Source organism: Etheostoma cragini, chromosome 1 (assembly GCF_013103735.1).
Source record: "Etheostoma cragini isolate CJK2018 chromosome 1, CSU_Ecrag_1.0, whole genome shotgun sequence".
Lineage (NCBI taxonomy): Eukaryota > Metazoa > Chordata > Actinopteri > Perciformes > Percidae > Etheostoma > Etheostoma cragini.
In genome coordinates, this window is record NC_048407.1 from 24,008,730 (window position 1) to 24,033,519 (window position 24,790).

At 39.3% G+C, this 24,790-nt stretch overlaps 1 protein-coding gene across 1 annotated transcript in view; it reads right to left on the reverse strand.

Annotated features, from left to right (window-relative positions):
* The window catches only part of ush2a (Usher syndrome 2A (autosomal recessive, mild)), a 203,705-nt gene that overhangs the window by 154,950 nt on the left and 23,965 nt on the right, over positions 1-24,790 (reverse strand). The window contains exons 7-20 of the mRNA XM_034877811.1: positions 22,299-22,362; positions 20,527-20,628; positions 20,152-20,341; positions 18,145-18,359; positions 17,352-17,573; positions 14,445-14,538; positions 7,674-7,869; positions 6,900-7,030; positions 6,563-6,770; positions 2,986-3,269; positions 2,250-2,475; positions 1,838-1,975; positions 477-657; positions 243-247 (exon numbers count right to left, since the gene is read on the reverse strand). Coding sequence (XP_034733702.1) covers positions 243-247; positions 477-657; positions 1,838-1,975; positions 2,250-2,475; positions 2,986-3,269; positions 6,563-6,770; positions 6,900-7,030; positions 7,674-7,869; positions 14,445-14,538; positions 17,352-17,573; positions 18,145-18,359; positions 20,152-20,341; positions 20,527-20,628; positions 22,299-22,362 — 2,256 coding nt within the window. The remainder of the gene's footprint in view (positions 1-242; positions 248-476; positions 658-1,837; positions 1,976-2,249; positions 2,476-2,985; positions 3,270-6,562; positions 6,771-6,899; positions 7,031-7,673; positions 7,870-14,444; positions 14,539-17,351; positions 17,574-18,144; positions 18,360-20,151; positions 20,342-20,526; positions 20,629-22,298; positions 22,363-24,790) is intronic.

Below are 24,790 nucleotides of genomic sequence, written 5' to 3' on the forward strand. Positions count from 1 at the left end.
ACACACACACACACACACACACACACACACACACACACACACACACACACACACACACACACACACACACACTAATCAAACAGTTTGTGGATCATCTATCTGCTATGACACCCTGTTGAGAGGAAAGTAGGTATGTGTGCATACCAGTAGTGCACAGGGTGTAACATGTACATTTACATTGTGTATGCGTGTTTTAAGTTGTGTGTGTGGCGCTGTGTGTGAGATAGCCTGCAGGTAGAGACATGAGCTGTAAAGGTCAAAGCAGCTCTTAACTCATGTATATCATATGTCTGCCAACAACGCAGTAAACTGTCCTTACAGAGACGGCACCTGCCGGCGTGTGTGTGTGCACTCGTAGGTGGAGCTGCGCATGTGTTTGTGTATGCACAAGTGGTGCAATTAATGGATAAAAGCTTAACAGAATGCAAGCAGGTTTGGTGTGTGTGTTTGTGTGCTTTTGACTTAATGTGAGTTACCTTCCCAGGCCAGGGTTGAATCCAAAGAACATCTCACGACACTGGTCACAGCGTCGCCCTCCAACTGAGGGATGGGCGCACACACACTGTCCAGTCTGGCTCTCACAACCACGCTGTGATGCTCCCATTGGATGGCAGTCACACTCTGCACACATACTCTGATCTGGAGAGAGGTAGTAGCCTAGACAGAAACAAAATAAAATTTAAATTTAATAAAATATTATGAATCTTATGTTCTGTTACTTTATTACAGTTTTACAACTGCTTCCCAAAGTCCAACAGGAAGTCACTTGTTTTCCTTTTCCAAACACAACAAATCAAAATGCTACACTTATTCAACAGGTCACACACCCATTACTCACATGTGCCAACACTAATTGCTTAACTGATCAGTAACCAATTGGAATTGAGAGTTTTGAAAACATGTATAAGCAGTTGTAAAAAACTGTAGTCTGCCTACAAGTGTATTTTTATTTCATAGTTTCTTCCTTTGTATTTTTCCTTCTTTAGATATTGCCTTTCTTCTACAACTCTGAAATCGAATCCGCATGATGATTTATGAAATCACAACTCAGGCTGGTACAAGCCTGAGACAACCGTTTTATGTCCCTCCTAATAAGCATAATGGAGTGTTGTTTGCCATTTATTTGTAATAAAATTGAACACAAAGCCAATAAGTGTGTGTAAAGTGGTTTCATTAAGCACACCAGGTTCTAAAGTATAAATCAATTTAGTTTATTTTTCTCAACGCTAATGGCTGCTATTAGACAAATTAGATATTTAGCCACCTTGTCAGGGAATTCGCATGGCAGGTATTCGGTACCATGAAATGAACTGGCAGTTTAGAAAATTAGTTGTATTTGTGAGATAATACTGATTATCTTGTGTCCTCTCTTTTAAACATCCATCCATCAGTACATTCATTCAAAACTTGTGTTACAGTGAACCTGACTATGCTGTTGGTCCTTATCCATTACTGACAAAAAACATCTGTTACCTCTTGTCCCATATGACTGACCACACATATCAATACACACACAAATTCATGAGGTAATGCACACACAAAAATTAAAGTAAGATGAGTAAGAAGAAGTGGTGCTGTTGAGACCTGGCACAAAAAGGACAATCACTTAGTAGAAATCTGGCAGAAAGCACACACCAACACACACACACACACACACACACCCACACACAACTTACAAACCCTAAAGGTTTGTAGTAGCAGCATTTTCCTCAGAATCTTTTTATTTTTGGGTAGTCTGACTTTTGGGATTTACCTATCTACTTATTTTATTTATCCAATGACATTCCTTTTTGTTCTATAAATTGTACATCCCTTTAATTATTCCAAACACACTCACCAGTTCGACAGCTACTGCAATCCTTTCCATAGCGTGTAGGAACACAAACACACTGCCCTGTGGTGCTGTCACATACTGACCCCGTCACTGTACCTCTGAGGTCACAAATACAAGGTACACAGCCCTGGGACAATCCCTCTAATAGGACACAAAACAACATAAGAATAGATTTAGACTTTTTCTCCCAAACTGTTGCTACTTATTCAATAACACTAAAGCTTGTCCTCAACAAAAAGTCCTTAGATGAGATAAAGAGACTACACTAGTTATATAACAATCGTTTCATACTTATCAAACTTAATAGAGCAATTTGTTAAAGTTTCTGAACAACTTTGTAAACAGTGTTGGACTCGACTAAAAGTCAGGAACTAAACTTGGATGCGATGTTGGCTTAAGCTCTGTGTTTTCTTACTCTGGAGAAGTAAACTCCTGTTGTAGTAGTTATGGGCACAGTTGGTACAGTGCGCTCCCTCAGCCCCTTCTCGGCATAGACACTGTCCAGTCCACATATCACATACACCCTCTGGCACAGTGCCCTGAATGTCACATGCACACGGCAGACAGCCCAGGGAGTTTCTTTGCTCCAGGGTGTGGTAACCACGACGGCAAGAGTCACAGCGACGGCCTTCCACGTGTTCCTAAAAAAGGAGGAGGAAGAAGGGACGGAATGTAAAGTGTACAAATTTAAGCACGTGTTTATCCTTTATTTTACCAGAAAGGTCCCATTGAGATACAACATTGTTTCATCAGAGTAGTCCTGCTCAATCACCTGTACTTACCAACATCATTCTTTCCTGCTTTTGTCTGCTTACAAACCAAAACCAAACTACTAAACTAGGTGGCATTTACTATTGTCTAACTTCAGTTGATAAAAGGTTTTGTTTGTAAAATGTTTAGAATCTCCTATAAGAGGATCACCTTCAGCCCTGCACACTCATATTCTCATCATATATTTTGCCAGAATTTTGTTCACTGGCCAGAGTCCACCAGGGCCAGAGCAAACTGGAGGGGAGAGGTGGTGTTGCTTTTTCCAATGTGAGCTGACTTGCTGATTGTTTAACAAAGCCATTTTGGCAAAGTCTTTTATGGTTGACATTATCGTAAGTTAAAATAAAAAGTCAATAGAAAATGTATATGTGGTAACTTGCCTTACACACACACTGTCCTGTGTGAGGATCACAGTCTGTCCCAGGTATTGTCCCTTTTTGTGAGCAGTTGCAGCTGACACAGGATCCCTCCAGTCTTAAACCATATGAACCCCTGCCACAAGAGTCACAGCGCTGCCCCCCCACCCCGGTCTTGCACTCACACTGTCCCCCCTCAGGCTCACAGAACGGGCTGAGGGAACCCAGGGGGTCACAGTCACACGGGACACAGCCGTCATGGTGGGAGAGGTTCCAATACCCAAACTCACAGCGGTCACAGGAAAGACCTGCAAAGAAAGCATGAGAATGACAATGAGAGAGCGAGAGAGAGAGGGAGGCATTTACAATAATGTTGAGGTAAGGACAGAGTAGGACCTGCTGAGAGAACAAGAAAGAAAATAAAATAGAAATAAAAAAGTGAATTGATGCTTGCTTGTTCCCCAACTAGCGTTTAGCCTGACTCTGTTTGCAGGTGTGTGTGTGTGTGTGTGTGTGTGCGTGCGTGCGTGCGTGTGTGTGTGTGTGTGTGCGTGCGTGCGTGCGTGCGAGTGAGTAAGTGAGAAGGAGCGAAAGAAATGGTGGGTGAGTGTATAAAACTGCCATCATTAAGGCCAGGCCCTCTACATATGATGGATCACTCACCTAAGGCCAAACACTTAATTTCACTGGCAAGAAAATAAATAAATTAAGTACAACAAGAAAAGGATGGAGGAAAAGAAAAAAAAGGAGCTGGAGAGATGGAAAGATGGATGGAGGAAAAGAAAAACAATACGAATACTGAATTACCATTTGGTGTGGTGCTTTAAAGTACTTAAAGAAGAACAATGAATTGCTGCCTGTTGCCAAATCATCTTTTAGAGTAATTTGTTTTCACAAGATTTTGTTTTGTAAAACCAAAAAACTAAAATCAGAGACATTTTGGAGGGCAAAAATGCAGGTTTATATTTTTGCAAGTGTGAACATTTAAGGCTTTCCATAGTTAACATCTCACAACATTTTGAATGCCAGCAGGAGCTATGCAATAAAGAATGTGAAATTAACTGAACAGTTAACAGTTAACAGTTAACAGTTTTTTAACAGTTTTACTTCAGTTATTGCTCTTTATGCAATTATTTATTTTTCTAAAATGTAGGTCTGTCAGCTCAGCATTTTATTCTTTGTGCCTTTGAAGAAAGTTATTTCTTAAAAGAATTTTTTTCTGTTTATAATTATTGTATAATAAAAAACACCAAAACTGAACATAGATACTGTGGGAGATTTTATGGCTACAGCAGCAGTGCCAAGCTGAAAGGCTAGTTAAACAATGATATGCAGTGTGAGCGAGCAGGGCCTATTTGAATATGCCATACGTATTCCATGACAGGCAATCTGCCCCTAAATGGATGCCTGGGGGCAACGCAGGCACCACAGCCGTTTATGAGGGAGCGTGTGTCCGTATGTGGGTGGGTAAAAGTGTGCATGTGCGCATATACATACATGATAGCATATCTGTACATCTGTGTTAGTGCAAATGACAAAGTATGTGTATGTCGGTGTGAGTCTATCCTACACAGTGTGCAGCAGATACTTGGCATTTCCCCTGCCCACTTTAATGATTTTATAGATATGAATATATTTCTCTCCATAGATCATATTTCATAATAGTGCAGTGAAGAAACGTCTGTAAGCATGTGTGTGCGTTGAAGTGTGCGTGCATATTTGAGGGTGCTGATGGTACTGTAAATATGCAGGCTGACAGAATGATGCTTACAACCCTAACAATGCTGTGATACTGTATATTGTATTCTGTAATTTCTGTTCCCAATAAAACTACTTAGTTTATGAACAACCCCACACCTATCATAAAAAGTAATTATATTTTCTATTTACACTTTAGACATTGAGCTAAAGAAGTTGGAATTTGCTAAACATTTCCGTGGCTAAATGTAGTCTTAAATTGGGATATTCAAGCACTAAGCCCAACAAACACAGTAACAGAAACAACTGAGAAGATTAGACATGAGAAAAGGTAAGGAAAAAAAGCCACAAGACAATAAAAAGGAAAGAAAAGTGAGACCATTAGAGAAAAAAATGTGTTAGAAGATATAAGATCAGGACAAAAAGGAGGTAATTTTACGTTGGGGTTTACATGTGTGCACACGTGCATATGACTGTTGTTTTCAGGACAAGGCCCAGCCCTTTTATCATTAGCCAGCTGGTTAACAGGCTCATGCATCACCATTTCAAACACTATTATGTACACACTGCACTCTGGCACCTTGTTATGAATGTGCGTGTGTGTCTGCATGTGTGTATCTGTGTCTATGTGCACACATTTTAATTCCGTCCTTCTGAAGCGTGCCTGCCATTGCTCTACTCAAAGTATCAGCTTGGCGGTAATAAATTGCCATAATCAAATCTCATTTCTGAAAAATACCTGTGGGAGCAACCAAACAAACAAGGACAGAAAAAAACGAAAGTGGGTCTTGTAAGAAGGAGTGTGAAAAATACAAGGGGCCGCAGCAGTTTGTTTTAATCAACTTGGCATTGAATTAGAGAATTAAATACCAGCTTAGTCCTTGATGGCATGTATGTGCAGAAACACACTCGCAAACAAACGAACACGCACTAACACACACAGACAGACATATTTAGGCACACACGCAGAGAAACTCTTATAATCATACATAACATACAGTTAGGCAAAGACAAAAGTACACAAACACATGGTTGCATCCAGGCACTTCCTCTGACATATACATAAACAGGCACTCTTACACACATTTACACATTTAAGTTCACATACACATGCCCGCACTCACACGCACAACCATGGGCCCTTGATAGCGAGGCTTAGCAATAACCATGATGCGTTGAGTTGAGGAGCGCTGGCCGGTTTTGCATTTCATACGAGCCTGCTCTTCAAAGGCACACAGGGGAGAGAGTGAAACCATTTATCACAAAGAGAAGCACCCCCCCAGCAGAAAAGCCTGTTTATTCTGGCTGGCAAAACACTTTGGGCTATGGATGTATGTGTTTTTTCGCCTGTGTGTATGCACATGACTGGTTTGCTGTGTGCACCCAGTACACCCACTTTTGTTTTTGTGTGCACCCCAACAAGCAGCTGTGCCTATGTACTAATTTAGACACCATTACTGGACAATTAAACAGAGTAACCATTATTAACAAAGTACTTGGGGACATTTTGTAAGAGAAACTATTTTAGGGAGCAGACATTCTGGAGTTGAGAGGCACGCTGTTCTGGTAACATACCAAGGATTGAATAGATTCATCATTAAATTACTTTTATCTTTTCCTTATCCTAATTACACCCTCACTCACAATGAGGTTGCTTGGCCTGTATGGGTGGGGCCTAGGGTGATGCCATGAACTTTCATTGTGTTATACTGTCCTCAAAAAGTTTCTCGGCAGCAGGTAACAAGAAGCAGTTCTAACACACATGAATGTTGCTGAAAAATTCTGTGCAAAAGCATTAGCATCCTCACCATCAAAAATGTCATCAAAATGAAACCTCAAAACAAATATCTCCGAAAGTTCAACCTTAAAAAAGCATAGTTTTAACTAATGTTTGTCTGTTTACCTGTGACATGGGGTTTACACTGGCACAGTCCAGTGTCCTGGTTACAGCTGGGAACTCCTTCTGTTGAGGTGCTAATGATGCCAATGTCACTGCAGTTACAGCGGGTGCAGCCATATGGATTTGAGGCTTTAAGACCATACCAACCAGGCAGACACTCTGCACACTGACGTCCTGTTACTGCAACCTTACATTGACACTGACCTCCTACCTGAAGGTGAGAAACAGAGAGGAAGAGAGGGACAGGCCAGGGAGAGTAAACAGGTTATAAACTGACTTGAATCATCAACACTGAAATTGCAAGGGTTTCACTGGTCATCAACAATTTTGCTGTTTGTACCTGGGCACACTCCATGCTGCTGTTGACTGTTCCATCAGTGTTACAGTTGCAAGGCTGACACAAATCAGCTGAAGTGGGATCAGATTCCTCCAGCCTGAAAAACCCACTTATACACAGCTCGCAGTTTGTACCTGAGAGACAAAAACCAGGTGAGACAGAGAGCAGGAAAGTTAAAGGAACAGGTAGCTGCCATGTAGGGATCAAGAGAGATATATATGTCAAAGTCGAGGTTATGACTATATTTGTCTCATTGGGAAAATGGTTTTGCAGCACCATGAAAAAGTGACCCACCTTAACATCTTGTAATGATAGAAGTAACATCTAAATGGCTTATGACATCTCTTAAGGGTGTGAATCACCAGAGGCTTTACAATACGATATCATCACAATACTTATGTCACAATACGATATTATTGGGATTTTAAATATATTGCAATATTCTGCAATGTACTGCAATTTAATATTCAAAAAAATAAATGTATTTGTTTGTTCATCACCGTTCAATTTCATTGCTGCAAAATGGGATTGTCAAGCAGACAAACTGATTAACACATATACTAAAAGATCGATAAAGTATTTGCCAAGGGAAATATTGCAATACCATGCTGTGTTGATTTTTTGGCCCACCCCTAACATCTTGTCTGTAATTGTTTCAAAGTGCTTTAACATTAAGGTTAATTAAGAAACATAAAAGCCATTTTTAAATGACATATATATATAGTTCTTATAAATTGTGAAAAGAAAATTAGCTAACTTATGTTGCTAAAACTCTACCTGTGGTGTTGTGCATGCAGTTGTCACAGACGCCTCCTCCTCCTCGATAGTGCTCCTCCGGCTGATCATCAGCTCCAACATTGTAATGACAGGAGAGGGCGTGGCCATGACACCGACAAGACCGGCAGTTCATAGGCTGGAGCTGGTCACCTGACCTGAATGGCTTGTCATTGTAAAGGGGGGCACAACGTTGGCACTGTTGAAAACAGACACATACAGTATATAAACATAAATATCTTTATTTGTACTATAATCTAGCATTATGTTAGGATATTTGTTATTGGTGCTTACTCAATTACTAAACAGCTTGCAGCGAGAGTTTCTGAAGTAATCAGACCTAGTCATAACGACTAATGAATCCAATCACGGATGCGAGTTTACATATAAACACACTTATCAGAAAAATTTGAATGAATAAGTGCATTGGTGGTAAAAAATCAAAACGTCCTTTGACAAGAGAGTAGGAATGTAAACAATAATTTGTATTTTGCAAAGGCCGATAAAAAATGTCATAAACTGTACATATGCTGAAAATAACGGTGTGCATAGAAAAATGGTCCTGCGACAAGTAAAATGTTTGCTTTAATGGAACAAAGACAAAGAATGAGAAAGAGGGAGAAATATGAGAGAAAAAAAAAAATCACTGGCCCGTGTAAACCTAAATCTAAGGAGAAAAGAATACAGATAACTAATTAGAAAGAGCCAGTGCAAAACACACACACACACACACACACACACACACACGCACACACAAAATAGGGAAATCAAACATCTAATGAGAGGTGACTTGCAACAGCCAGGGCTCTCACATAGGCCCACTTTCATGTCAAAATAAACACACCAAGGTGTGTGCTGGTTAGGAGGAAGGGAAAAAAGTAACATCAAAAATGCATTTTTCTGTAGCAGACAGCAGCAACGGCGAGAAGCAGCAAGTAAAAGCCCTTTGATTTTGTTCACCAGTCAGTACAAATTATGGTGGACAAGGGGGGCATCAAATGACGGGATTAAAAATGTATTAAAAAACACAGGAGTTCCTCCCATGTGTGACACATGCAGACCCGCACTGGCCCCATTATGTATGACAGACAGAGGAGGGGTGAGAGGGGGGAGGGGTAGAATGTAGATAGAAATAGGGGGAAAGGCTCCTATTTTGTATACGAGAGAAAAGGGGGAGGAGGTAGGGGAAAATGCAGGAAACTGATGTTAGCAGAAATGAGGAAGAACAATTTCCTTTGTGTTTTAAAGATTAAGAATGAAGGGACAGAAAGACAAAAAGCAGACCAAGAAAACAATCCCCAAGTGTGTGAGCAAGAGATGTGGGGCGGAAAAAGAAGAAGACAAAGAGAGATCAAAAATAAAATGAATGTCAGCATGTGAAGAAGACAAAAGACCCCATGTGTACTGCAGCTACAACACGACGAAGCATACAATGTATGCAACAGTTACCACATGTTCTGCTGTTAAAGATGCCCTGTGGAGTTATGTTAATCTTTTCTCACCAAATACATTTCGTTTATTTGTCCAACAAATGTTTTGAATGTATTTAAATAACCATAATGCATTTGCAAGTTTGCAGTCATCTTCTTCACCGCCTTTCCTTGCTGTGCCAGCGGTCAAAAAGTGTGTCATGACGCTTGTGTGCATGTGCGTCCGCTACAAAAACAAAGCAAGGACCCACTCATCAAACATTGCGTGCGTGTGTGCTGTCATAGTGCTACGAATGGCAATCAAAACTCCACAAGTTATCTTCAACCTCTTGTATGTCTTGTATTCTCAGTCTTGTACCGGTATAACTTTTAAAAAAACTAAATTTGGACAGAAAACATGTCACAGAGTGACTATATTTTTTATAGATATAACTTTCAACATTCATGCACACCACATTAAAATGAATACATTTAAGGGTACTTGTCATGTAATTTAATTCAAACTTTTTTGGTTCTAAATAGCTGGATCCTATCCTTTTAATTTGACACTATCTCTGACTTACGTTGCGGCAGTGGCCAAAAATAATTCAAACAAAGAACATTTTGAAAACATTAGGGAAAAATCAACTGCTCATTTAAAAATTAAGAAGACAAATACACTTCCTCTCCAGTGAATGGATACGATCTAAAGAGTATGCATATCTGTATATTTGTGTGTGTGTTTGTGTGAATCCAGAGCGCTGTTCCCTGTTGGCCGATTATGAACAGGATCTAATGAAGCAGCAGAATCTCTGGAGACATGATGTGTCTCTCACACACACACACACACACACACACACACACACACACACACAAACACACAAAGAGTGTGTCTTGGGACATGTAATTGCACAGAAGTGCTAGGATGTTTGCATGTTACTGTTTGTTCTATCTGTCTCTTGCTCGTCCGTCTGTTAAATCTTCCCGCCTCTCTGTTTGTCCGTGCCGCTTTTCCCTTTTCTGCCCATCTGTCTTTGTTGGTGCCTGTATGTCTGTCTGTGGGTCTGTGTCCCAAAACGTTTCACATTTCAAAAGGTACTTTTCTTTCTGCACTTTGAACAGAAAGCTCTACATCTCACTCTTAGTCTCATCCGCTGGGGATGAGTTGAAGAGCAAGATGGAGCGAGTTCTTCTCTCCCATATCTCCCTCCCTTTTCATTCATCTTTCGTCTCCTCTGCGCCTCCTCATTCTTCCCACCATTTCTTCCTCTTCTATCTCCGCTCCTCCTGAAAAACAAATCACTCTGTACATTTCTCTGGGCTTCCCACCTCTCATCTTCCTCACTTGCTTCCCCCTGTCTCTACCGTCCCCCAACTGCTTGTTCTCATAGCCATGGTGAATATGTGAGCAGGAAATATTACCATACCAAATGAAAGGGAGAGGATTTTTTCTTCCTTCTCTTTTCTTTTCATTCAACATTGCATTACCTTCCCTCTCTCCCAGCCTGCTAATTAGTCGAGGGACTGGTGTTTGGGAGTTAAAAGAAAACTGCACACGTTCATTCTCAGCTTCACACAAAAGGTTTTGATGGCACTCCATCATCTGCACACAGTACCAGCAGCAAAAAAAGGGCAGTGTATAGTATAGATTGAGTGTCTATGGTTTTAATTGTTTGGCTTTTGTCTTTCTGCAAATGGCCAGTCCTCTATAGCATAATTCTGTGGCTAAGTAGAACATTAGAAAACTGAGTTATTCACTTTGTTCTGCTGATGACTTGGCCCCTCAGTCAGGACCCCGACAGACTGACTTTTGACTCGTTAAACATTTGTCACACACACACACACACACACACACACACACACACACACACACACACACACACACACACACACACACACTTCGTAGTTTAATTCCTTGTAGACCGCCTACTAAATATCTCTTTGCAAGTCTAGTTCAAGGCATAAAAAAAGAACGTGTGTTTCTGTGTGGTGTACTGCAGAGTAAAGGATAACATCTTATTTTCACTCTGAATGTTTCGACAAAACCTGCTGAGTGAGGAGCCTTCTCTAATGGATATGTGGACATTCAGATGGCATGTCACAAGCATCTATATGTGTCCGTGCAAGCGTGCGTGTGTGTGTGCGTGTTAATCTGCTGGGGCAACTCATCTTATCCTAAATGCCATGACCAATTTCACGCTCTCACTGGAAAGGTCGTGCCACTGTCGTGTGTGTGTGAGAGCATGTTTGTGTGTACATGCCCGTTGTGTTTATCTGAAGTTAACCCGGTTAACCCCAGCGTAGGTGAAAATCTGCTGCTGAGGCAAACTTTAGCAGCAGTGAGCCTGGAGAAGGCTACTTAACGTCACTAGCCATCAATATCTATAACACACACACACACAGATGAAAACACAGAAACCCAAACACAGGTTCCATTTCAGAATGTATCTACAATATATAAACACCAAACAAAAATTCTTGTGACAACTCGCATAAACACATGCACACACAAACACACAAAAATTCACATAATGTTCGATGATGTCACAACCAGTGTCAATTCAGCCTCCAGCTGCACACAGCCTGATGTAACTAGCCCTAATGCCTTAAGGTGTGGACCAAGAAACACACAAGCTGGCTTACAGAAAGGTAGAGTGGATTGCTTTTGCATCTTACCAAGATGATATATTTCTTACTTCTACTGTATAACACCAATATCGGACACACTGAAGCAATAAGTACTGATACTGAATCCCCCAAAAAAGCTCTTCTGAACCATCAAATGACAGAAAATAGAGCGTGTGACGTGATGTACAATACAATTTATGATATAGCTTTCAGACATGACTGAATCCATCAGCTGTGGAGAGACGTACAGAGACAGAGTGACAGAATGAGAGATCAACTCTGACACAGAGTGCACATAAGAAAGACTCAAAAGAATGAGTGAGAAAGTGGAAGAATGTGTGTGCGTTTGTGTGCATGTGTGTTAAAATGTGTGAGAGAGAGTTTAAGTGTGTGTCTTCCAGGGCCCCCGTTGATCATCTTGACACATGTCTGAGCATTTCTGTCACTTTAATGTCACTGTGGAAATTCTGCAGATTAGTACAACATCCGTCATGGTGGTAGGCCGATCCAAGTCAACAGAACGGATGCAATATTAAACACTAATATTCCCCACAGCCTTTTATGCTCCAATATTATAGAGGCAGAAGAAAGGTCCTGAATATTCACTCGGAAAGATGACATGGACAGGTTTGGGAGAAAAGTGCACCAAGGCACACACATATACACACACACACAGATAATCACACAAAAAGGAATTTGTGTAGACACATCCACGTATTGCACATATTCCTTTACACACTGTCTTTCAAGGAAGTGTAGCTCTAGTAGAAAATTTTACATAAAAAATACACACAACCACGCACACAAAACTATCCACATTGGTGATTTGCATTGTATCTCTAACACAAAAGAACCACTGTACAAGTGAAAAGAAAAGAAACAGATCGGGTGGATGGAAAGACATGAGCCAGAAAAAAAAGGACGAAAAAGAGGGATGAAATATGAGAAAAAGAGTCAAAGAGGCATGAACTAAATACTCAGAAAGCAAGGCAATAAAGAGAAGGAGTAGAGAAAACGGCTGAGTGAAATGAAGCAGAAGACAAACAGAGAGAGAAAGAGAGCTGATTAGAGATGCATGCTGAGGGAATGTCATTGTTCTAGTCGATTTGAGACATTTAAACTAAGACCCGAGAGAGAAAGACAGTGAGAGCGGCTGGGACAGAGACATAAAGAGAGGAAACAGAAAAGTGGTGTAAAAAAATGGAGATCATTTTTTTCTGCATTAGTGGCGGAGGTTGGCATAAAACCATGTTCAATTATATTGTCTGTGTGTGTAAAAGCGCCTTGTATGACAACTTTTATTTTAGTCTGGAGTTCATATAAGACAAAAAACAATTAAATGCAAGGGTGTGCGTAGGAGGGTGTTTGTTATTTGAGAATAGGCAAAATAAGCAATTGAACAGCTGCTGGTTGACAGTTGTACTCTACTGACATCCTTTGTCGCCTCTGTCTAAAAACAAACACAAACACACACACACACACACACACACACACACACACACACACACACACGCACACACGCACACACACTAATACACAGACACAGGTACATGAATGATACATAAGGTGTGAATAATGCAGGCTGTCCTGTGCTACATCGATGTGGGGCAGTCCTTTTCACCGCTTTTACTTTTCACTGCTGACCGACTAGAGGCTGTTTTCGGGACAATTCCTACTATTACCTGGCAAGTTGTATTAGCTTTGTTGCAAAGACCTGGTCCTGTGGTGGAGGTTAACATCAAACTAGACTGAAATCAAATTGCATGCTCACATCCTGTAGCATACCAGTGGGTGAATGCTACTATGGGATCATACTTTAGGTTTTAAAGAGGTAACAGTGAGAAACAAACTTTTACCATGATTTCCCCAATCATCATATTTAAACGCTCTTAGCTGGTTGATGTAGGATTCCACTAATATGCACAAACATCAAGGTTCAATTCATGGCTTCTTATATATCATTTTGTGAACACAAAAACGAACCACATCTTTCGTCTTTTTCAGACAGCATAGATCTCTCATTACCCATAAAGTAAGGCAATCTAAAAGAGAGTGAAGACTATTAGACTAGATTATAGTTTTAGATCAGAGAAGTGACCTACTGTAAATCTAATTGAAAATGTCTGAGACACCACATAATTCAGTTATCATAAATCAAACAACCCATACAGTCCTGTGCCAACAAGGCTGATGTCAGCTGTCAGTTATTTACAACTTTAACAGCATACAGTGTATTGCCTGATTTAGCAGTCTGACGGCACTGATAGCTGTCCATTAACCAAAACGTCAGGTTCAAAGCAGAACCGCCTGGCACTGCGGGTGTAAAGTATGTGTCCAAAAGGTATGGCAGTTAATGCCACGTAAAACTAAAAGCACCAAAGCCCCCACAATGTAACGTTGTAATTCAAAACTTTAAAACTTTTAATAACAAGTTGATAGACTGAGACTGGTGACATGTAAATGACCAATCAGCACAAACATAACCATATGTGGCGATTCAAATGTTAATCAATTTCAGCAAAGAAATAAAACCAAAGAATAACATGTGTGAATGTATAGGAATATATGGATCTAATACCAAAATTGATAATTGGGAATAAAAATCCCCAGACAAAGCAAGCCAATGTAATTCATTTGTGTTTAAATATGTGTAATTTGTGTGGAGCACCATGACCCACTTAACTTACAACACATGCTACACATATACTACGTATTTCTGATCACGTTTGTTACTCACATTGTTGCCCTCTGTGTGGCTCTCAGGCAGACACAGGCAGCGATAGGGCGTCACACTGGTATCACAGTGGTCTGCATGGCCGTGACACTCACATCTGGCCAGGTGACAGAGAAAAGGAGAGAAAGATAAACAAACTGTCAGAACCTCAAAACTGCAAAGTACAAATTTGCTAATTAAAATATACAATTTCTGATTACAATGAAAAACAAATGCAACAACAAAAAGTTAAGCATCAAACAACATGACAAACATGACTCCCTCCTTCAAAGTTTCTGTTGACACCTCCTCCATGCCTGATCCATGGAGTAGTGCCATTAAGAAGTTCCCATTCAACATTTATGAATGCTGTCCTCAGAATTATCAGAGCAACATAACAGGCCTGTCTCTGTCACGCACACACACATTCCCATATTGCCAAAAGTGGACTAAAAGTGATTAAACCAAAAGAAATGATCTTACTTAAGTCTAACTTTATCCTGATTATTTATTTTCTATTTTAAAATACTTTTTATTTTCCTTCCTTCTTGGTAGCCATTCATTTTCATACAGTTTGAAGCTTGGTATCTTCAGTATGTACTGTGTCCTGTCAAATAGCCCCATTATAGTCTGAAAGCCATTGACATTATGGAGGAATGTGAAAATGGAAAAAAAAATTACCAAAAGGTCTTAGATTTGGTTTTAGCATGACAAAAAGTGGAACTCCATAATGTCCCCTATTGGGCTGTCCACTGCTAGATATGCACGCACGCACGCACACGTGCACACGTGCACAAACACACACACACACACACACACACACACACACACACACACACCCAATGGTCATTTAATTATTCATTCAGGTATTCAGTTACTTTTTCCCTTTCATTCTTCTCTCTGTATCCTTTCACCTCTTGTTCTCGTTATATCACTTTCTGTTACAAGCTGAATAAATAAATCACATATTCAGCATTTAAGCAGTCAATTATAAGTAAAGAATTTATCTATTTCTAATTAAATTAAAAGTTGTTATAAAATGTGAATCATTCAGACCATATATCAAAACAATTTAGAAGATAATTAACCTGGTAAAAAGTTGAAAATCCAAAAATGAACTTGCTTACAATTTACAATACTGCTGACTTTAGTATATAAAAAAAATATAAAAAAATATTATTTTCAGAGGGCTGCTCTAACAAACGGTAAGTAGATATGTCTATCCTGAGAAAAATGAAAGAAAAATTGAATTGTGAATGTATTGAAACAAAAGCACATTAGCAGTGATGTCCACCACAGATTAAAAAAGAGCACCACCAATAAAAACTCTAACTTAGTCAATAACAAAGTAAGGCAGTAAGTAAAATAAAATAAAAAAAGTGTCTCCGTGCCAAACGTATGATTAACAATAGCTTTACCTTTACAAATAAAAAAACATTCACAGATTAAATTGTAATGAGGATGAATGCAGTTCTTCTTTGACTACTCAGTTCTGAATATGTGGTATTTATATTTTGATTAAATTATTGCTTTAAAATATCTAAATGTTCTTCCTATGATATATTATAAATACACAGGCCCTGTTGGTGAATATATTATATACAATAGCCTTCTAGCTTGGATATGCCACACCAAGAATGGAATATAATTTTTATCATTATGAGAACAAAGTACTCACATTGTACATATGAAGACTGATGCCCAAAAATATTGACCCTGCATTTCCAGTCACAGTAAATAAGTAAATAAGTAAAAACTACTAGCAGCAGATCAATAAACTGGCTGTGCTGATATTAGCTTATTGTAGATGTATTGGTAGCGGAAAGTACTGTACTGTATGTCGGCTAATCACTAACAAAAAGTTAAGTACAAAAATGCAAAAGATATGTTAAATAAATAAAGTTTGCCGCTCAGCTTTACATATTGTTTTCACAAAAAAAAAGATTAAGGAATCCTTATGAAAACAGTGTGCTTACGTTATCAGTTTATCTTTCAAATCTGAACACTGGTCAGGCTATAAAAACTACTTGCGATATTTATTATTATGAAAAATAATTTTTGAATGGCATTTCTGTGCCGCAATATCATGCAGTATTGTAATGTAAGAGGGACTTTGTTCTAACATGTAAGACAAATGATGCTCATGAGTGCAGACATGCACAAAGACACATACTCAGGTTACAAGTGTACTCTCACTGCCAACACATCTATTTGCATGCTTTATAAAGAAGAAAGAGGGAAGAGATAGAGAGATGGAACAAGAATGAAAGAGAGCTGGGAGACAGGGAGGGATGAAGAATGCACAGATGAGATATCAGCAGCTCTAAATCTCTGTTTCTCCTTCTTCACAGTAACAAGCTACTAATTAAAACAGCTAGGGGGGGGGGGAAGTTAGCGATGATTGCCTCCTGCATAATCCTATAATTACTACAGTCATAAAAAACAGTCACCCTGTCAGTCTAATGAAGAGATGTGTTCACAATTACACTCAGAAAGCTCTGCTGATACTCAACAGTCAGTTTCAAAATATTTTCTAGATGTTGAACTGTGCTCAGACATTTTTAACAAACCAAGACTGAAAAGATCTTCAGGTGCTTCTTTCAACCAATTGCACCACTTTATCTAATACACAATTCTGACAAGTGACAGGAGTGACTGTTAACAAAACTGGAATTCTGCTTCATAGGGTGGTTCATCTACATTAGTGAAATTGACATATGTACATTTTAAGATCTAAAAGCTATGTTTAGCCTTATGTGAGGTACAACAATTCAAATTTCTACTTCAATGTGCAATTCAAGTTCTTCAAGACATACCACTGATATTACATATCCAGATGTCATGATGGCAATTCAAACACCATCGACAAATTTCCAAAACTGATGAGATACTTATAGTGGGATCAATGGATATATACTTGTAACCCTTCACCTGCCACTGATGGTGATCTCACTGATGGAATAGTATCTGTGACGCTGGTTCACCCCGGCTGCTCTGGAGTGGGATTGTCCATTCAGGTGTATCCTGACCTGGCCGGCATGTACCATCTTCTGCAGAGCAGGAGTGTTGTAGAAGTCGTTATAGCCTGGCCTCAGATTTGGCTCTGGGGTCAGCAGGCTGAATATAATGTTACCTCCTGAGAAGGGAACATCGCTGGAAGACAGGAAACAAAAACACACATTCAACAAATTAAGTCTAGGTACAGTAAAAGCCTAGGCCACACAACAACAAACCAAAAAAAAATAAAAAGGCATCCTTAAAGAGAGTTATACATTTGTAAAATGGTGTGTGTGTGTGTGTGTGTGTGTGTGTGTGTGTGTGTGTGTGTGTGTGTGTGTGTGTGTGTGTGCGGGCGTGTGTGTGTACAACTGGGACGCAATATTAAGCTTGAAGATTTACAGTGCTTTCCACATGTATGTTTAACATTTATTCATGATGTATAAATAGTATCCATTTATTTTCATCCCTTTTGGCGCAGTTGATGTCCAGTTACAAATGTAAAACTTTTCATGAACGTATATGCATACTCATCTCAATTGAGCTTTTAGTTTACATGTTAGTGCTGCAGCATATCCGAAAATAAAAACATTTGGGGCTTTTTAAATTGATTTCTGAAATTTTTTTAAATATGTACAGTATACATTATTTGTTTCTCTTTTTAACAGTTAGGTAAATAATGTTGACTATTTTCCACATGTGCTCACCCGTTACACATGGTACCTACCTGGGCAGCTGCAGACAGTTGACTGAATCTGGTCTCAGTAAAGGCCCATTGTTCTGCATTTGAAACACAGTGCAGTTTCTGGCCATATATTGCCAGTCCAACCAGGGCTGTTCTGTGGTGGTGCCACTCTCAAGTTCTGTGAGGTAAAGCACCCGTCTTTGGATCAGAACTGACTCAGGCAAGAGCCCCCCAAATTGTACTATAACGTAGAATATCTGGAAGAGAAAGGGGTACAGGTTAGCATGAATAGAACCACATTGGTAATACAGGTACACCTGTACAATGCACAGCAATCTAAAACAACTACCATGCAGTACATCCTACCATGGCGGTGTTTTTGTTAACACTTTATCAGACATACATATTTATTTACCACTTTAGTAATTTTTGAGGCCATAGTAATAGCTATTATGTTTTGCATCACATTATATTAAGGCCATTATATTAGAATGTGTTAATAATTTGTATTAGTATGGTATTGGCATTGATACAAATCCCATTTTAATGACGGGTCTTGTGCAGTGTTTTGCTACTCGTGTTTTCATGTTTCTGTATGGTTGAAAATGATGACTACTGGTTTTAGTTAACAGCCATCACACATATGTATATGTATTCAACAGACAGACACACACACACACACACACACACTTTCCTAGAACACATAAACCATTTGTGTCACTGTGAGTAGGTGTGGGTACGTGTGTGGTATGTGTTATCTGTCCCACTACAGTGTGGGCTGGGACACAGGGTTACACAGCAGGGAGCACATTAAGCCACCACCACTGCGCAAACCCTCCCCACATCCCACACACAAACACAAACATTCAACCCAAACTTCAGAAAGTGTCTTTTATCTGAGGACTTGAGTTGAGCTACCACGTAAGGACAGCTCCCAAAATCATGCCCACACTCACATACACACTTTAGAGAGAAGAGGGACAAGTCCTTTGACTGCTCCAGTGTTGACAACCCAATATCTCTCTCTTCCTCTGCCCCCGTCTGTCTCTCACTGCAGTGCTTAGGAAGAGGATGTAGCGACTGTCCACTGCACATACAGTCGTAAGCAGCTAGATACTGTACAGTGTGTAGTGTTTCCACTTAACACTCTGACAGAATTTATTTTTGACTGTCCAGACCAAAGTAGCTAACAGTGACTGAGCAGTTAATGTCAAGGTATAAAAGGTATGAAAAAAACAATAGCCCCCAAGCCTAGCATACAGTATATAAAATAATATGAAAATTCTTCTGTTTTATAGAATGGCAACAACTAGGGATTAGCGATACAGTCTGAAGGGGTCAATGGTGTCAAACGTGGATTGCATCTGAGTTCATCTTCCTGTTTAACACACAGTGTTGGTGTGTGAAAGTGTTGTAAGTACCCAAAGTTGTTCAAACATATGTCAACAGAATAAACATTGTCGATTGCAAGAATCAAACCCAAAGCCTGACAGGTATTGTAACTGTCTGAGGGACAGTACTACTAAGATTACATGTTTAGATAGTATGATGCATGGACGAACAGAATTCAACTGGACCAGTGTAATTACAAGTATCTTTACCAGCTCACACTACCAGCTGATGGCAGTTTCAGGATAACAATATCCACATCCACAGAGGACAAATGATGGATAGATTGATTTATAGGTCCAATATGTAATATATTTACTGTAATAATTCCAAAAATGACCCCAATGCGTCATTAGATATTAAGGAAACACGGAATGAAGTAGAAATACTATCTTTTCTGACAACAATGCTAACGTCAGTATTTTCTCCTTTTGAAATTTCCGCTGACCAGCTTGACTGATAGGCCAGGTTGCCAAGGAAGTGTGTCTACGTGTTAAAAAGGGGGGGGACGGTGAGGTTGTTATGTTGTTAGCGGTTCCTGCCGTAATTCTAAGTCAAAAAGTGTGTGTCTGTTGCACATCTATCCGTCTGTCTACCATTATAGAGGAATAATATGTGTGTATGTGCTTGGTTGCGTGTATGCATTATTAGATGAGTTACCTGGTATTGTCCATTTGCCAAATCCACAGTAATAGTGACTCCTTCATCCATTTCCTCTGTAGTCATGATCTTAGAAAGCCATGTGGTGCCCATGTCCTGATCATTGATATAACTGAGTGGATGGGCATTAAGGTTGAGTCTTAAGACTCTGTCATTGGTTGTGTCCTCAACACCATTGGGAATGCAGTATCTGTCAACAGTGGAAGTTTAAGTTTAAGGTATCTTAACTGTATGTTGGTGTTCAGTATATATATATACTATATATATATATATATATATATATATATATATATATATATATATATATATATATATATATATATATATATATATATATATATATATATATATATATAAGACGTTGTGATACTGTACCTCACAACTAAAGGGTGAACTCTTGGGTGACTGGGAGGACAGCGACACTCTGACTGGGCATGGAGCTGGGGCAGGACCCCTGAATACACCTCCACTATTTCCCTGTGATAAAAAGAAACAGCAGACAAATATTGAACTATAATACAACACTGAAGTAAAATATAATTATAAATAACAGTTTTTTATAGTAAAGTTAAACATTTCATTATAAACATGAAATGATTTGACCAAAATTACACGGCTGTGTTTTATATAGAATAAAATAAATAAAATAAAATAAAATAAAACCATTTGGGAAAAAAACAACAACTCACAAAATGTGGGGTTTGAACTCTAAATAAACTGTCTAGTGATTATAAGGATGAACCAAAATGACCAAACAAGGCTTTGTCATTATTTATCTTTTTTCTTTTTTCAATTACAAACGGTATGTTGAGAAATGAGAACGTGTCCCAGGACCAATACATTTTTTTTTTGTAAACAGAAAAGATAGGAAGGAGGGAGACACAATAGCAAAAAAATAAAAACCATAGCAAAAACTTAATTTTGAGATACAATCTTAAAGCTATAGGGCTTAGTTTTTGTCGCCTCGATGAGGAATTCTAAGTAATGGCAACAAAACTGTCAGCGCATCCACATGATACAAGCCCTCCGTGATTGCCCCCCCACCACTCATTCACACAGTTGCTTGTAACCAAGGAGGACATTAAGGATAAAAAAAAAAAATGGTCACTTCAGAAGAAGTAATTATCTACGCTCGATAAATATATACATTCTAAGAAATACAGATAGAATTTTGTGGAGTTGATAGTCTTAACTAGCTTTGTATCAACTCATTTGGCAATAGCTAGACGGATGCTCATTAATATAAAAAAGGTTACTCACTAAAGCCTTAAAGGTGCCCTGCTACACGTATTTCATTACTTTGTGGTAATGTCTGAAGTTCTACCGTGGACTCTCTCTCCTTTTTTGTGTGGAAGAAATGCCTTGGTTACCTTGTTTTAAGCCATTCTAGCGTGGTGAAGTAATGAGTAATGAGCTCAGGCAACATGACATCAGACTGACCAGCTTTTGTAATTGGCTTGATTTCTCTGTTTATTTCTTTTCAATGACTAGAGCTGACAGAGAAGGTAGCAGTTCATTTTCACATTCACAACAAAACAAAAAAACACATATGGACCTAACAAATTTCCAAAAATGCAAGTAAAAACGTTTTTTTCTGGCAGGGCACCTTTAAGACACCTGTTGACGGGCCTTTGACTGGACAATTAGTGCAAAGTGGAAAATCAAAGGCATAATTTGAAAACTCAATCTTTCATTTTGTTTTACTCGAATCTTGATGACAGAAACTTGTAAGCTCCAAGTCCTCACTGTGTGCAGTTCATCACTGGTAAGCAAAACACTAATTGCCTCGTATTGAATTCTCAGGAAAATCCTCTGGAAGCAGTATGGATCTCAATATGCAACGATTAGGCTTTTTCCTTCTTTCGTCTAACCATCTTTCCCTTTATCTTTCCATACAGCTCATCTTCACTTGTTGCTTTAATCTATTAAGTATCTATGTCTATTTTTCTCCTAATTTGTATTCCTTCTTCTTTATTCAATCTATCCATCTATAGCTACCATTTCCCTTCCTTCCTATGTCAATCACAGTTCCATTCCTTCACTTCTAACCTTTCCTTTTATAATACTCATTTCATTTGGTCTTTCTTTTATTGCTCCTTTTTTCTCTCCCCATGGCTGTTCATTACCTGTCTCTCTATCCAACTCACCTGTTGGTCAGAGTGGCAGGATAAAATCTAAAGTCTTGCATTCGCCCAATGAACTGATTAGACCCTGGAGAGATGAAAAGAGAGGAGAAAAGAACATAGAGAAGTGTTAATGGGTTTGTACTGAAGGCAGTGAGTGAGAGGATTTCACAGTGTTTAGTAGATTATCTTATCAGTTTCTTGATAGCACCTAAGTGAGGCTGCCCATAGCTGCTTATAATGGCCAAGTTCATGATACAATGCCAAACAGGATCGGACACAGTCTACACTTTGCCTCCACTAGAGAGCAGAAGGGATTATAAGGACCATTTCATTAGCTTGGTTTAAGGCCAGGGCCCAAACAGGTCTTTCTAAGCCTGACCAAGTGTATCCAAAACCCTGTCCTTTACAGGGTGTACCCATTAGTGTTTCCTTGCACTGTTTTTAACTAAAGTGATTCTTGTTTGTAGATGGTCCTTGTATAGACATTTGAAAAACCCTTTTCTAGACTCTAAAAGTAGATCAGGTGGAGTAAGCTGATAATAACTGTTATTTTCATTACTGAGTAACCTACCAATTACACTGTTTATTCATTATTTAATAATTTGGTCTATAAATGTCATAAGATTTAATAAACAATGCCCAGAGCAGGTTTTCAGAACCCAATATTACATTTTCCCAAACCCCATCAAACATAAACTGGAATCTTTCAAACATATGTGCACAAAGTCCACACTCACATGAGAATATTGGACTGCACACAAGAAACACCATCAAACAAAAATGAGCGCAGGCAAGCCCCCAACTCATCTCCACACACAACACTACATATGTGATAATGTTGGACAGACCATAAGAGACCCACACAGACGATAATGCTGAAATCTTTTAGTGTCCAACAAACTTCTGTCTAGTTTGACAACAACTCTTAGAAGACGGATAACTTCTCTGTTCATCGACAGAACCCCTGCCATGTCTGTGAAGGTGTGTGTGTTGGAGGCTTCACTGTGTCTGTATTCCAAAAACACATCCTTAATTTAGAGAAACAAAGTGTGTGTGCGTGTGTGTGTGTGTGTGTGTGTGTGTGTGTGTGTGTGCGGGCATGCTCATGTTGGAGGGGTGTATGTCTGTGTAAAACAGAGAGAGAGAGTGTGTTATGGGATGTAAGTGTGTTCGAACAGTGTGTGGTTGTGCAGCCTTAGGCTTTGGCTCCGGATTTCTTTAGCGTGTGGAAATGGGATTATGCCTTCCTCTGAAAAGCACTCTCCCTATTGTTACTGGGATGATGCAAGGTATAAGCCTTAATTCTCTCTTCTCTTTGTAGGTCTCTGTCTTCTCTCTCTCTGTGTTTCAGTTTCTGTCATCCATCGCTCTGTTTCCTTTTCTGTGTTTTTGTGTTGTTAGAACTGACGGTTAATACAGGAAACTAGGAGTTATGTATATTTTTGACTGGAGGTAACAGCAACAGCAAACTTCTAGTTTATCGGAAATAGTAAGAGTTTAGTAATTTAGATAGAGCTTTAAAGATAACACTGAAGCAACTGGTGTATCTGTTTACAATGCATCAACATATACCCGTTGTTTAAAGGCCTTGTATTGGCATTTGTCCATCGTGCTATGAGCAACAGCAATCTAATTTCATTCTGCACGCAGCCCAGGTACCTTTCCATACAGCAATAGATGACAACAACAGGTATGTATTTCCCGCAACGTTTTATTTTTCTTGTTTCACTCCCTGCAATAATTAAAACTCATCCTGAACTGATTTGTGACCATCTGAACTCAAGCATGATATGAAACATCTCAACTACACCACTAGACAAAACAGGTCCTCTCAGAAGTTAGTATTGTTCTGTTATTACCATTACCACCTTTTTGTACAACCAATAATGCTATCCCGATTGACCACTTTAGAAATGTGGTTGACATTTAAAGCCCTTCTCTTGACAACTTCTCGCTGTTTCCAGTTAGCATGGCAAAAACAGACAGTTGTTAATCAATTCACATTCATCTGATCAGCAATCGCATAATCAATTTACCGATTAGAATACCAGACACCCCCTTGTTCAACCACACACACGCGCGCGCTCGCTCTCTCTCTCTCTCACACGCGCACACACACACACACACACACACACACACACAATCCCTCTCCCTCAACCCAATCACTTGCATTGATCACAACTACTGATGTGAACTTCAGCTGATCAGATACTACCTGCTGTGAACTAGGGATCAATGCCTGATAAACGAGAAGAAAAACACTCGTTTATCACTCTGAAGATGAACGGATATCATTTTTCTCTCCATTTCTCTCCTATTGACTGAGATGGCTCCCAGGCACCATCAATCAATCACATATGTGTAGTTGAAGGGGGATAAAGGCTGGGAGGAGAATAAAGGTAGAGTAGTCCTTTGACACCATATTTAGATATACAGACAAGATAAATTAAGTGGTAATTTTTCTCTACTTGGAGGTTACAAAAAAAAAAAAAAGAGATCCCGCTTAAGATTTC